General features: G+C 37.8%; 1 protein-coding gene across 1 annotated transcript in view; it reads left to right on the plus strand.

The window, feature by feature from the left end:
• The first annotated feature begins 3,233 nt into the window (after positions 1–3,233).
• The window catches only part of cyth1b (cytohesin 1b), a 75,168-nt gene continuing 62,207 nt past the window's right edge, over positions 3,234–16,194 (plus strand). Inside the window, exon 1 of the mRNA XM_017696087.2 lies at positions 3,234–3,409. Within this exon, the coding sequence (XP_017551576.1) occupies positions 3,391–3,409 (19 nt within the window). The 5' untranslated portion in view covers positions 3,234–3,390. The remainder of the gene's footprint in view (positions 3,410–16,194) is intronic.

Below are 16,194 nucleotides of genomic sequence, written 5' to 3' on the forward strand. Positions count from 1 at the left end.
TTGCCCTCTCAGTCATAAACCTACTGAAATCCATTTTATTGTATCGTTTCCCACTCAGAGGGACGGTAAAAAGCTCCCTGTGCTACTCAGCCTGCCAGCGAGTCTGGCCCACTCTCATTATTTCCACTCTGACAAAAGCAGAAGCAAAAATCCACACTGTGTGGTTGCAAGAGGAGGAGAGAAAGAGAAAGTGAGGGGAGGGAATGCATGGGTTGGAAAATCTCATGGCGAGGCTGCTGTCGATGACTCCATGATGCTCCTGACATCACCTCTCAGCTACACAAACTAGTTCAGCACTACACTTCTTCACATTTTTGCACAAAAACTCCATCTTAGTTGTGGTTATGGGACTTGAACCATAGCCTTAGTATTACTCTCATTCATTAACAACTATGAAACTTTTTTAAGTCATATAGTTATGCATTGGCAGCACGGTAGCTTGGCAGGTAGCACTGTCACCTCACAGCAAGGAGGGTCTGGGTTCAATTCCCTGGCTGGGCGGTCCTCTCTGTGTGGAGTTTGCATGTTCTCCCCGTGTCTGCGTGGGTTTCCTCTGGGTTCTCCGGTTTCCTCCCACAGTCCAAAGACATGCAGTCAGGCCAATTGGACATGCTAAATTGCCCCTAGGTGTGAGTGACTGTTTGTGTCTGTCTGTCTGCCCTGCGATGGACTGGCGACCTGTCCAGGGTGTATCCTGCCTTCCGCCCGAAGACTGCTGGGATAGGCTCCAGCACCCCCCCGCGACCCTGACGGAGAAGCGGCTTAGAAAATGGATGGATGGATGGATAGTTATGCATGAGGAAATTAGATGTGGACCAGCATACATGCCTATAGAGTTTAAGGGGTTAATTATTTTTAATTAGTATTTTCTTCAGGCCTCTTTTACAATATCTTAAATGGGAGGTTTTAAGTCATCTCTTGATGGCTTCTTTACAATCGTACAACCAAAGAAAATCTTACAGCTAAGAAAAAGCGCGGCTGATTCTGTCAGTGAAGGAGCAATGACCCCAACGTGTGGTAAAGGACCCGTTACTGTCATTTTTGACTAATCCTTCTTTAGGGTATAGATCTATCTCTGAGATGATCTATTTACCAAAGACAAAATACTCCATCGTGACATGAATCCAAATAGCAGGAGCTTTATACATTCATAGCAAACTGTAAAGCAAAGCTATTTAAAACCTAAAAAACTGATTTCTTTATGCCATTTGAACACATGGAGCTCAACTTCAATTCCTGATGGGATCACATCCCTGACCTCTTTTCTCTTTTACACTGTCAATTTCACTTTGATCTTCTGAAATCGCTGTTTGTGGCTTTAAAAAGTCTGTGTTATATATAAAAGTGTGTCTTTGTGAATGTTCCATATTATAACCAAGTGCTTGCTTGTGTGTAGCAGACAAAAGCAATTTAACGTCTGTGGAGATACTTAACAAGGAAACTATGTCAAAAATGCACAGTTGGTGCCCAGAAGGAATGTTTTTGTGATTTCTGTTTCGCTTGAAAAAAAAAAAAAGCCTAAAAAATAAAATCCCAAACAGGGCGACTCACTGCTGTGTCAGACTTTATTGAGATTGTCAATTTGTAAACACTGCATGTTTATGTAATCTTCTCTTTCTTCACGGTACAACTACAGAACGTCTGGGCCTTGAGCACTAACTCTACTGCAGCTGCAGCAACATTATTGATCTGGGATTTAGATTTCAAAATACATTTAGTGTTGGTTATATGTTTGCATTAATATATTTTCTAATGGAATGCACATTGTATCTGGTTTAAGAGTGATACTGTATGCTTAATAGTGATGCGGTGACCAACTTTACAGCAATATGCGGGTTGACATTAATTGTGTACTGTACTTCTCAACGTTAAGAGCTAAATATTAAAGTAAAACACTGAAAAGAGAGGTACTTTAGATTTACACGATTCAAATCTGTCTAACAGTTGCACATGAAATAAATAAATTGTTTGCTGTCTTTCAGTTTACTATTTTGTCAAGACTTTTGATATAGAACATTTTAATTATGTGCAACTGACTGACATGTTTCAGTGCGTTTGCATCATGACATTAAGTGCTGCATGCAATTTAAGGTGAACTTCACAGATTTTTCAAAATGAAATGGTTAATGTGTCAACGAAATCATTCAAACTGATTTTGGTGTAAAATGCTCAGTTCTAGAGAAAAGTTCTGCATCAGAATTGTTCACAGTAGAGTTCACAAACTCTAAAAGCTCCCTCACAGAAAGTTATAACATGAAATGGTTATGCATATATCCTTCCAGAAGTGTGAGACCCTGTGTGAGACACTAGTGATATGATAAAGTTTTGGTCTGAAATATATTTTAATCAATTTATTATAATCCACTCATAGTGGAGGGATACATGGAGGGTGTCCTAAGCTAAAATAATCCACCAGAAGACTATATTTTCATCATCAGCATTACATATATAAACTCAGAGGATATGTGAAAGATTAGTGGTGGTTTGGATAGTAAATAAAATGGCTATAGTTGCTCTGTAGACATCAGGCTCCCTCTCTATGTTTCTTTCCCTTATTTCACATCAGACCACTCGGAATGACTTTGTTTATACCGTAACCATTGCATCCTGAATTCTGCAGAAATTTTTAAAAATCGATGGAATTCCCCCTATATATCTTTCCCCCTATATATTTAAGCGGTAAAACAATGCTATTGGGGAGTATTCAAAGCACGGTCTCATGGTTAACTATACTTAACCAGAAGAAACCAACAACTCTCCCACTTCTGCTTTCTTCACCATTCACGTGTGTTTCAAGCGGTTTCTGAAAAGTGGGACATAGAATTCGACTTCCATGTAAACCTAAGATAAATGTGGAGAGACCCCTGGTGGGCGAGTTCAGAAGTGCCGCTGAGGAGCGAAATATCTTCGTTTATATTATAACCTCAAGAAATCAAACAGTAAATCTACTGCATTGCGTTACGTCATGTAGATCTAAGCTACAATGAATATATGTTAAGTTTGAGGGCAACTGAGCGACACGAATTCATGCTGTAGGCTGAACTGTCGTCCCCCACCTGTTTTCCGTCAGATCCCGCCTCCTGCGCCGGAATGCTTAGCGGTTGAGTCTCACCAGCGCTGCGCCGATTGGTTGTGATTTGAACTACTAGCAAATGCTGGCCTAGGTGGGAGGAGCCTTTAGGAATACGGGTGGGAAACAAACTACCACGTTGTCCTGCTGTGCTGCGCTTTGGCTCCACACCTGCTCAGTGAACAGCTAAGCGAGAAGAGGATGTAGAGGCCACGTGTTAGAGAGTGGGATGGAAGTAGTGAGAGACCAAAACAGTGATGTTCATAACAGCGCGGACCGGATAAGAGCACATAGCTAACTGAGGCAAAGAACTGCTGAAGATGGAGGCAGACATTTACGGTAAATCGAGATGTTGATTTTTATGAAGCGGGACTTTTCGGGAAATGAATTATTAAGTTTCTAGTCTCACCGGCGAAGGGCTGTGCAGAGAGGAGCTGCAGGCCTACAGATACTAACAGATATACGGTTGTGACCGGACACGAACTTAGTGAAGGTCGCCATCTAACGTTAGTAAAGTTTCAGGGCTGTGTCTTAATGCTAATTGATCTTAAGGGCCAGATAGTAACCGGCTTACTTTGGTACAGTAGAAATGCACCTGACACGTCGTAAATACTCTTCTCTTGGTTTGCTTAAAGGTCTTTAGCTTGTTTGTTTAGCATGTGTGTGACCGAGAGGCAGTGCATTTCTTAATACTAGTAGTAGCCGGTAGAGCATTAGGAGTTATACATACATTTGACCATATAACACTTTAGCAGTGTTAGCACTTTTCCTTTATCAGTTCTGGCTGTGTGTCTGTCTGTGTCTGTGTGTGTGTGTGTGTGTGTGTGAGAGAGAGAGAGAGAGAGAGAGAGAGACAGAGAGAGAGGGAGGAAGGCATAGTACATAGTATAGAGCATAGAACTGAGCATTTCAGTGTTTTCTGTCTCTCATAATTTTTCCATATAAAAAGTGCGGAAACATTGTTTGCAGATGTTATTTGGGTGATCTAATTCTTTTGTAGTATATGTTATGTTGTTCCTTCATGAAGTGTTAGACAAGCAGAAAGGGTATAACAGGATTTCCTGTCTGACATCTCTGCCGAGACATCCCATGCACTGCTTTCTTTGTGTTTGTATGTGTGTATGTAATGCAAATATCGTGGAGACTTTTGATAGTCTTATGTGTCAGAATCATAGTAAGGATTAATTGTTAAATGTGTTGTAAATTGAATTTATATGAGACAGACAGACAGGAAGAAAGAAAACATTTCATAACATTTCAACAACAGGAACTCCGAGCACTCCACCCACTTCCACTTCATACATACCAGCAACACCTGATACCTCACTACTGGGCCAAGCGTAATTTACTGTAATCACATACTGAGCTTCTCTTCTGTATTATAACTGTGACTGTTTTGCCTCTGTTTGATAGACGTAATGAGTGTAATTACTGTTTGCAGCATTGTTTTACATCGCAGATAAAACCCTAGAATCCCCTGATGGATGTGTGTGTGTCATTTAAAACCTTTCAGTGTAAAATAAATATACATTTTAGGTTCTAATTGTCATACTAAACAAAGTCTGAGACTTTATAGCACAGTTTAAATCCTTAAATCCTGATAGGTGTGAATTAGGTGAATGTTATGGCGCATACTACATATGATATACAATTACACAGACATTTTTCTTATATTTTATTATTTTCCCTGAATTTCTTTTATCATCTCTACATCTGTTTGTGTACTGAAAACAGTGATAACTAATTTTACATGAACATTTTCAACCCCTTACATTTTTTTTTGCTACTGTGCCTCTAAAATTCATCAATGTAAATGAGCTCTGTTTTGATAGGTTGCCATGTGAAGTGCCTCATTTAAAAATGAGTCCAGGCTGAAACACAGTGTGAACAGGCAGAGCTAAACTGCAGTAGACTGAATATGTTGACATGTGTAAATGCAGAGGTAACATCACAAAGCTAGTTTTAGAATGAAAAAAATAAACTGCTGTGCTATTTTTTATCAAGCTGATCATTTTCCATAGATAACCACTCTAAATGAAGCTGCAGTGCTATTTTTACAGATTTGATACTTATTAATATATTGTGTGTAAATGTGTGTTGTTACAGTAGTGTAATAAACTGTAATTATAAAAATGTTAAAAAAGTATTGTGATATCAGCTATACATATATATATATATATATATATATATATATATATATATATATATATATATATATATATATATATATATATGCAGTCTTATGCAAAAGTTTGGGCACCCCAGGTGAAATGACGTTTTGTGGATTTTCTAAGTTAATGTAAGTTAACACTGACAACACACCTGTGCACATTTTAACACACACTTACAGTTTATTTGCTGAAAAATGAAACATTAAAAATTTTTTTTAGTTATAGCACATCTTATTATTATTATTATTATTATTATTATTATTATTAATAATGTTTAACATTTTGCACTATATCACAGGATATGTTAACTTATTTTTACTTAAAGAATCAACAAAACATGTAAATTGACTGGGATTCTCAAACTTTTGCATATATGCCCTATAGACATTTGCAAATATATGGATTAAAATAAAAGAAAAAAAAAGGAAAAAAAGAGTCCAGTATTATCTGCTAAGACCCGTTGCAGCTGCAAGTTTTAATTACAAATGAGCAGAAGCACACCTGATTTCACTAATTTAATCCATCAGCTTGTTTGAAATGAAAACCTGCAGCCACACTGGACCTTGGCAGACACCACTGCCTTAATCTGCAACACAAAGAAATGGCAAATATTGACTTTACTTGCACTGAACAGACTTATATTTTTTCCTAAGTCATGATACTTACCAAATAATTTGTAGTAGGTACAGAATCATTAAACTTTTTAAATCAGAATAGTGATATCTAATATTCTTTTGCAGCTTGTGTATCAACATTACAGGAGAAGGCAAAGGCGTTGTTAACTACTAATATAAGATACTGCAAAGAGGTTTTGTTCCAAGCAATTTTGAAGCTTTTCTCTCGGTCCATTCATCATTGGACCCCAAATCATCCACCAAAGAGCAGGTATTATTTAGGTGGTGGATGATTTTCAGCACTGCAGTGACATTGACATGATAGTGGTGTGTTAGTGTGTGTTACGCTGGTACAAGTGGATCAGACACAGTAGTGCAGCGGGAGTTTTAAACATCTCAGTGTCACTGCTGGACTGAGAATAGTCCACCAGCAAAAATATCCAGCCAACAGCATCCTGTGACCATTGATGAAGGACTAGAGGATGAGCAACACAAACTACTAGCAACAGATTTTTAATTTTACATTTACAAGGTGAACTAAAAAGGTAGGTGTGTCTAAAGGAATGCACAGAGAGTGTTGAAGAAGTCCAGCAGCATGGCTGTGTCTGGTCCACTCGCACCAGCACAACACACACTAACACACCACCACCAAGTTAGTCTTAATGCAGTGCAGTTGATGCAGAATCTGCAGCTTTGTTATAGTTTATACTTGGTGTACCATAAAGGGGTTTGAAATTTTTCATTTTTAACCCTTTTTGTCCAAATGTTTCCCTGAAATTTTATACATATTTATGCACTGTAAGAGGCCTTTTATACATGTTGAATCTTAATTCTCCCTTCTTTAAATGGTGTGTAGCAGTTTACTTGATTTTTCTAAGAGAGAAAACATTAGTTTGTAGTGTGGCAGGCCAAAAAAGACAACAAGAAAACTTTAGGCACCTCAGATTTTTATGTGTGGTTGTGCATGTGCACATGCAGGTGACTGAGGTCTCTCAGCACTGCCACGGTTGCAGCTGCAGACGTGGCAATGTGTCGCATCCAGGAAGAAGCAAAGCCTCACAGGAAACCTCTGAGCCTGTCCTCATTTCACCTCCTTCAGCCATCCGTCAACTCACTTCTCTCCTCCTGATCTGCTCTTTCTCGTCAGTAGCAATGTTGTTTCATGTGACCTTGTCTTTCAAACATGCTTTTTGCGTAAATGAATTTAAATACATTCAGTGTGCATTTGTGTGCAAAAGTTTGAGCACCCCTGGTCAAATGACATGTTTTGTTGATTTTCTAAGTGAAAATAAGTTAACACATCCTGCACAGAGAACACACGCCTGCACATTGTAATGCACAATTACTGGTTATTTGTTGACTTTACTATATTTGGGGAAAAAAATTAAACAACACAAAAACATGTAGCTATTTTCAAACCTTTGCATGTGAATGTATAGCTTTTGTTACAACAGACATTCACATACTTTTTAAGTTTATTGTTAAACTACTTTGGTTGGGTCTGCTACAGGGACAACAAACACCCTAAAAGCTAAATTTTGATTTACAGGCATCAGCTAATCTTGTACTTGGTCAGAATGCTCAGTAGGGGGAGCTCTACTCCACAAAACTGTACTGTGGTTGAGCTGTTGATAAATATATAAAAACCATGCAGTTAGAACACATTGCATATCAATACTGTACTACTTTTGGTCTCATCATTGTGTTATAGCATATGGATGGATGATGAATGGATAGACAGAAAGATAGAAAGACATGCGGAGACTGAGAGACACTGGTTGGCATGGAGACTGTGGGTCTGTGGCAGGGAATAGGGGTTAGAGTGTTTGGGTCTCTGAGAGTCTCTAAGAGCCTCTTGTAGTGAATATAGCACACATACTATTTACATGAGAGTTTTGCACTTGAATGAACAGTGAAGTGGGTATTAAAGGCCAGAAAGAGAAATCCTGTGTGCTGTACATTCTAAGGCATGAAGGGGTTTCTGTGATACTCATAAGTGAAGGACAGACATTGGCGTATTTATGATGTGCTGTCTTTATTTTGTATTCTCTGAGAGGCAGGCAACTTGTCTGCATGCTGTCACTCCCTGCTGTGTGAATTGATGAGATAACTGTATTGGGACGTGAGAGGAAAACTGGCAATTACTGATGATGATGATGATGCGTCTTCAGACGATGACCATTTTCATATTGCTGTGTGACAAATGTTACATGTTTGTAAAAGCAAATAGCTCCTAAAACCTTTAACTAGTATTTCACTGGGCAGATTTACTAATGTTTTACATTATTGCAAACCCTCTTTTCGTGTTAAAAGGTGGCTTTTATGAATGACTAAAAAAGAAACAACGTAAACCAAAGTATTTTCTCAGTTAAAAAATTACGATAACCATTGTAATATCTTAGTTTAATGTCGTTTCAATGTATTATGTTCGTTTTATTCATAACAGGCATAATAAATTGCTAATAGCATGCTAATGTTTCAGTAGCTAGCTAGCTAAATTTTCTGTTCCAAAATTCAAACAAGAAGCTGGTGAAGAGGTGACTTCAGCTTCGTATCACCAAAGATTTAATGGTGGGCGATAATAAATAATTGTCTTTTATCCCCTCTTTGAAAGCATATGATGCCCTAAATGTGAGTAAAACCCAACAGCAAAGTTGCTTTCTCTTCTCTGCTATCACTGAAGACGGGCCGGGTCGCATACAGAGCACCGCTAGAAGCCTGTTAACGAAGCAATGGCTTTTATTTATTATTTATTTTATTTATTTGAGGTTTCTCCCATTTTGTAGGGCAAGATTTCAACCACAGCCACCTTTAACTCAGTTCCAAGGGGTTAGGGTGACACTCGAAATGAAGGGGTAGGGGTAAAAAGAAGAAATAGGATTGGGCCTTGAAGTCTACATGTTCTGTATATAAAATAACATTCATATCTAACGTTGAGTGTTCCTTTAGGCCATGTTTTCAGTATACTACTGAGTGATTCATGCCATTCAATATCAGCAAAAAAGCAGATTCACTCACACATACACACAGTCCAACTACATTCTACATTCCTCATCTCTGTTATCTCAGATAGTATTTCAGTAATGTTACCTAAGGATAAACCATTGTGTGCTGTTGTGTATTGTTATAAGAGTACGAAGGGAAGAATGCTAACATTATATTAATTATAAAACACTTAACTAATTTATCTGAAATTAACACATTATGTGGGCTGTAAATATTCAATGAGATGTGAACGGACAACAATGAATGACTTGATTTTTTCATTTTTTTTTTCTCTGTCCACAGCTGGCTTGGATAACGTTATAATATTCACTATCAAGTATCCTAATAGCCAAGTTACTTAATCATAGCAGCGTGCAGTGATGGGCAGTTAATGCAAAGATGCCTGTTAGTAGGGTGAAATAACAAGGTACATCTAAGATTAAGCTCAGTCTAATTTAAAGTATTTTACTAGCCAATTAATGCCAACCTAGCTGGCTAACTTGAATGAATATTTGGTCAGAGACTTTTCTACAACTTCAGCTTTCATTTTAAACTGCTTTTTGGAAAAAAAAAGCACATATGTCCATGTCCAATCTTCGCTGCCTTTGGGTAGTGTGGAGGGGGTCTCAGGAGAGGGGCATGATGGATACAGTGGGTGCTATGGTGTAGTTGTAAAGGAAAGTACATTGTTTTAAAGAACCTGTGATGGGGGAAAAAAAATCATTCAGAGCTGTCATCAGAACATCCATGGCTTAAGAGGCCGACCATTAACGACACCCACTGGAGTTTCCCACTTAAAATGCAAAATGCTGGAAGGAGATTATTAAAATAAATACTGTATTGAAACTCATAATACACACTGCGCTGTGTAGTATGTTAAAATAATGTATTAGTTTTCAGAATAATGTTAAAATAATTACATTATGTTGAAAACAGTCATTATTTCCACGTACAAAGTCAAAATCCTGCAATCAGAGAACAATAAAAGACTAGATTCAGTACTACCTACACTCATTGGCCATTTTTCAGGTACACTTACCATATAGGTACACTTTGTAGGTATAGAATTACTGACTGTATCCCATCTCTTGCTGCACAATTTATCTACAAAGTGCACATATGTAGCAAATGTTTCTGATAAAATGGCCAAAGTGAGTAGGTGAACCGGGTGTATCATGTACCTAATAAACTGGCAAGACATTGTATTTGTGAAACATGGTGTATGCTACATTGCTACAACCCTCTGTTTTTGTTTTTACAGAGCAATAGTGACAAAACCTCTATCGCTCCAGCCCATATCATTACAGTTTTCCTGCTGCGAGTTGTTCATTTACATGCTTTGAATTCAGTCTTCAGATTTCTCTTCTTTCCCTTCCTCTTAATCTTTCCTTCTTGCTGATAGTCCCTGTGCTATGCTTAAGCTACAGAAAGAGAAACAACTTCAAAAATGTGATCTGTTATTATGATCAGACGATGATTGAAACAGCAGCCCTCCACACACGTGGATGATAGTACGTGCCACCCGGCAACAATCAACAGAAATAGTCACAATGACGCAGATAACAAGCTCGAAGACCTGCTGCTTTCAAAACATGGTCAGTTTCAGTTTTAGCAGACTGATGCCCACATTATATTCTATGTAAATTCTGTCTAGATAAAAGACTTAAAGGGGAATTCCACTGATTTTTCAGAATATCTCCATACTTTCAGTAAGTACTATTAGGAAGATAGTCTTATTCTACCAGAACTTGTAGAGCTTTGCTGTTCAGATCATTTCTCCTCTAATAATAAAGCAAGAACAATTAAATTACTTTGAATGCCTGGTAACATCATGTATTCGAATTTGATATTACTGAGCACACAGAAACAGCCGGGTTATCAGCCATGGCAGTGATGCAGGATCTTAAAGCATGTTCACTGATCATCAAACAGCAGCAAACATGTCAGCATTTTCAGAAACATCTGTCCACATTTAAAATCTCCAGCCTGGACAGCATTGTCCAAAAGCTCCATTTTCAGTGACCTAAAACACTGTTTTTGCGCAGGCAGTAGGCCAAAGAAAGAATGCTTTCAAAAATATCTGTATCCATGAGAACAAGCAGGTCTGTGCATCAGCAGACTAGCAACAAATAAGTATAGTTTAGCTGTGCAGTTGAGATGAAAATGCAGCTCATCCTTCAAACTCATTGTAAGGAAAAGTAAGCCCAAACAAAAACAAAGTTTTTGGATTCATCACTATTTTATTATTATAAACATTACATGTAAAACTCACACAACATGTGTAGGTTCACTGGTTTCTTTCAATGGTTAGTAAGATGGCTATATTTGTGTTGGAGACTTTGGAAACTTCTGGTCACTATCACCACTATTGTAAAGAAAGCTTACACAGTAAGTTTCTGTACAACTCACTATTTCATGTCAAACCACGCTGAATGACTGATTTATGTAAAAATACTGAGAAATCAGTGGAATTTCCCTTTTGAGTCAAGACCTCAGTTAAGTAGCAAACTTCCAACTTGCAGTATTACTATCTCGTTCTGTTGTGTGTGCATATGTTTGGGTGCATGTTGCTGGTCAGAAGGCCTTAATAGTTCTTTTCTGGCCTCCAGGTGCGGAACTTCACTGCTAGTTTACAACGATGTTAAAGTCATGTCATGTCCCTGAGACCTCATTCATATTTCTGCACCAAGTGGTCGATAAAAATCAGCCGATGCTGTGAGGCCCATGACAAAAGCAAAACTAGATTGTCTGAAGGCACCAATATTGGTGACCCCAAAAGGGAAGGATGCAAGCCCACCAGCACAGGTAGCATGTGATAAACACCTCAGTGTGTGTATACAAGCTTATCGGCTCTTGTTTTCGAAGCATACTATCTGACAAAGCAGATAGTAAACCTTAAGATTCCAAACAAAGATTGCATTGTTGTTCAGCCAAAGCTGAGTGCCTGCTGAGGGAATGTAGTACATTTCTTGTGGGCTACTCTCTGAATGTATTACATAAACACCTCTTATATACTCTTCAGGTATGAATCATGGAGGAGCGTTGAAGTTTTAAAACAGACATGTTAGTAAGGTTTTAGGACACTCTTCACATGTGCACCTGTACTCCATTAACCTCTACACTCTTGAAAACAATAGTGCTGCCTAGTATTGCCATTGAAGAGCCATTTTTGGTTCCCTTAAGTACCAGTGGATTGTTCTTAAAAATGAATAAATTAATAAATCTTGTACTTTTTAAATTATTATTAAGTTTTTATGAGTATACTGTAAAATATAAGGCATATAAATAATGGCTCATTTATCATTTAAAGTGCCTAAGTGTATTTAATGCACACTGTGTATGCAAGTAATACTATTTAAATCAAAAATGCCAAACATGGCTTTTAATCTCTAAGATATTTTCAAAACCCCAGTGAAAAACCTGTTTATTAAGGGCACAACACAGCGCACAGTTGAAAATGAGTTGGTAAAACAGATGGTCTAATGTGCTAATAATAAATTCTCAGAACAAATGAGAACAATTTAAAGCATCTGGACATTATTCTGCTCTAATAGATCCTCCCCTTTCAGTTTCACCCTCTCATGAGGCGTATTGTGGAGAAAGCAAAATAAAGTCACATATAACACTGACAGGAGTTTGCTGACTCTTGGAGGAGGTTTATTGGCCCTTTGGTTCAGTGCTGTTATGTGGATACTTAAAAAAAAAAGTCCTGACACTGTTTCTTCCTTCAGCCTAACTGTTATAACAGAGTTTGCAAACTCATTTGTTTTTAAAACTTTGTTCATTGACTTCTACAGTACATATTAATATTGCCTATTATGGCATGTATATATAAAGGAATTTGCAGCAAATAAGTTTTTAGTGGTCAAATCCTGCCTTTCAGAATTGCTATAATTACTTTTGAAGTTACATTTGCCATGTAACAAAATATTACCTGCATTACCTATTGGCATGCTATAAAGTAATGGTATTATGTTGTAACCCAGTATCATGGTCAGAACTGTGAAATTATGTTTCAGCTCCAAAAAGTCTTGATCAGAAGCCTGTGTTTATACAGAGCCCTGCTGGCTGACATTTCACTTCAGAGTTCATTTCATTTTCTTGCATTGTTCTCCTTTCCTGCCTATTATGTGCCACCATAGCTCAAGTGGGCATTTAGAAAAGGTGAAAATGTGGAGAATATTTGTGATGTGGAGGAGCAGATCACTGCAAACTGCGCTGGACTGGTTTCTACCTGGGAGAGAGTAAATGAGAGAATGATAAAAAAAGTTATATATTTTTGTTGACCTGTTTTAGTGTGTTCCTGTTGTAAATATAAAAGACAGAAGCATCACTGTCACTGTTAAAAAAGATGTAATAAATAAAACCTAGACCACTGTCTCTATAGGAACTACACACATACACACACACACACACACACATATATATATATATATATATATATATATATATATATATATATATATATATATATATATATATATATATATGTGTGTATATATATATATTCTGTTTATATATATATATATATATATATATATATATATATATATATATGGCCACATTGGTTGATGTAGTTGGAGTAATAGGTTGCAGTATGAGTTTGGGATGAAAGAGTAGGAAGGGAGTGACCCACTGCATGAGTGGTAGCAGATAAAATTTAGTTTAGGAGGGAACATTTAGGAGGGATCTGGAAAGTTCTGGGTGGGTTTTCCTGCAGGACCTCACATATCTATCTCATAAGAGTTTCCTAACCACACACTTTCAGCACTGCTTCATGTGTTTCTTTGGGATAACACTTATAATAACAATATGTTTAACTATCAAAACAAAAAAAAATACTTGGAGATTGTCACAATGATTTTCTTAAGTATGATACTTAAGTTGGTATAGTTGATATTGAAGCTGTTTTTTTCCTGGAGAGGTACTGTAATTTAAGTGAATTTAGTCTAGTACTACAATGTCTGTAGTTTTTACAAGTCTGCCTGTAATCATTCCAGAGTAAAAATCACCATCTGTAAGTCGCTATCAGTAAAGCTGGTAATACACACGCCTGTGCACTGTTATTGTTCTTAAGTGTGGTGCCTGTTGAGTAATGCTGATGTGAACAGCCAGACTACACTGTTGCACTCTGTGGAAAAAGAATGGAACTTGTTCTGTTTGATTTTAAGGACATGAAGTGTGTTTTTTTTTAACTTTGAACTTTTGATGAACAACAATTCACAATATGTGTTTTCTGATTATATGTTGTTTTCATACTTTAGTTCGCAATCAAATTCGAACTAGATGATGTGAATTAGTTGATAAACATCACATTTTAGCCACCTGGATGAATTCATTTGAAAACATTCTTCAAATTTGTGCTCAGACAAGCATAGAGAACCTTTTGATCAAAGAAAATGTCAAATATAAAATATGGCATTAAGAATAGGACATTATTCAAAATAGGACATTAATGAGTTAAGATAGGTAAGAGGATGAAACTGATGACATGCACAAGGGATGCACAAACAAAATCGGCCAAGATCACAACTGGCAGATTTTTGCTACAGACACCTGATTGTTTGTGTTTCTTATGTGACGAGTACTGTAATACACACACACACACACACACACACACACACACACACAGTATCTCACAAAAATGAGTACATCCCTCACATTTCTGCTAATATATATATATATATATATATATATATATATATATATATATATATATATATATATATATATATATAAATCGTTTAATGGCACAACACTATAGAAATGAAACTCAGATATAACTTAAAGTAGTCAGTATGCAGCTTTTATAGCAATATAGATTTACTGTCTTCTAAAAATAACTCAACACGCAGCCATTAATGTCTAAATAGCTGCCAACACAAGTGAGTACACCTAACAGTGAACATGTCCAAATTGTGCTCAAAGTGTCAATATTTTGTGTGATCACCATTGTTATCTAGCAATGCCATAACACTCTTGGGCATGGGATTCCCCAGAGCTGCACACATTGTTACTGGAGCTCCCCAGTGCCCGTAGCACTCATACAGCCCCAGACCATGATGCTACCACCACCATGCTTGACTGTAGGCAAGAGACAGTTGTCTTGGTACTCCTCACTAGGGCGCCACCACACATGCTGGACACCATCTGAGCCAAACAACTGCTTGTCTTCAGCAAACTGTTTCTAGGCTTTCTTGTGCGTCAGCTTCAGAAGAGGCTTCCTCCTGGGACGACGGCCATGCAGACCGAGTTGATGCAGTGTGCGCCGCATGGTCTGACCACTGACAAGCTGACCTCCCACTTCTTGAACCTCTGCACCAATGCTGGCAGCACTCATGTGTCTATTTTTGAAGCCAACCTCTGGATATGACGCTGAACATGTAGACTCAACTTCTTTGGTCGACCCTGGCAAGGCCTGTTCCAAGTATGAACCTGACCACTGTATGACGTTGGCCACCGTGCTATAGCTCAATTTCAGGCTTTTATCAACCTTCTTACAGCCCAGGCCTTCTTTGTGGAGAGGACCAATTCTATTTCTCAGATCCTCAGAGAGTTCTTTGCCATGAGGTACCATGTTGAATATCCAGTGGCCAGTATGAGCAAATTGTACCCAAAACACCAAATTTAACAGCCCTGCGCCCCATTCACACCTGGAACCTTGTAACTCTAACGAGTCACATGACACCAGGGAGGGACAATAACACAATTGGGCACAATACACTGTGAGGTGTACTCACTTGTGTTGCCAGCTATTTAGACATTAATGACTGTGTGTTATTTTCAGACAGTAAATCTATACTGCTATACAATCTGTAAACTGACTACCTTAAGTCATATCCAAGTTTCATTTCTATAGTGTTGTCCCATGAAAAGATGTAATAAAATATTTGCAGAAATGTGAGGGGTGTATTCACTTTTGTGACATACTGTATTTTTAAAATCCATTTCCAATTCCATAGACAAACACTGGCAGTAGAATGTGTTGTACTGAGGAACTCAGTGACACTAGAGCTCAGCACTATCATAGGATGTCACCTTTGTCACAGTTCAGTTTGTAAAATATCTGCCCTGCTAGATCTGCCCTGGTCCGCTGTAAGTGCTAATGTAGTGAAATAGAAGTGTTTAAGATGAAACAACAGCTCAGCCACAAAGCAACAGCCCTGCAAACTCACAGAGTGAGGCTGAGTGATGAAGCATGTAGCATATAAAATATTGCCTATCCTTTCTTGCGTCGCTCACTAGAGTTCTACACTGTAATATCAGCACAAGAAATGCACATTATGGGCTTTATGAAGTTTATGAAGTTTTTGATGGCTGAGCAGCTGCACACGTGATCACTAGATGCTGTGCC

The sequence above is a fragment of the Pygocentrus nattereri genome, chromosome 13 (genome assembly GCF_015220715.1).
Source record: "Pygocentrus nattereri isolate fPygNat1 chromosome 13, fPygNat1.pri, whole genome shotgun sequence".
NCBI classification, from domain to species: Eukaryota; Metazoa; Chordata; class Actinopteri; order Characiformes; family Serrasalmidae; genus Pygocentrus; species Pygocentrus nattereri.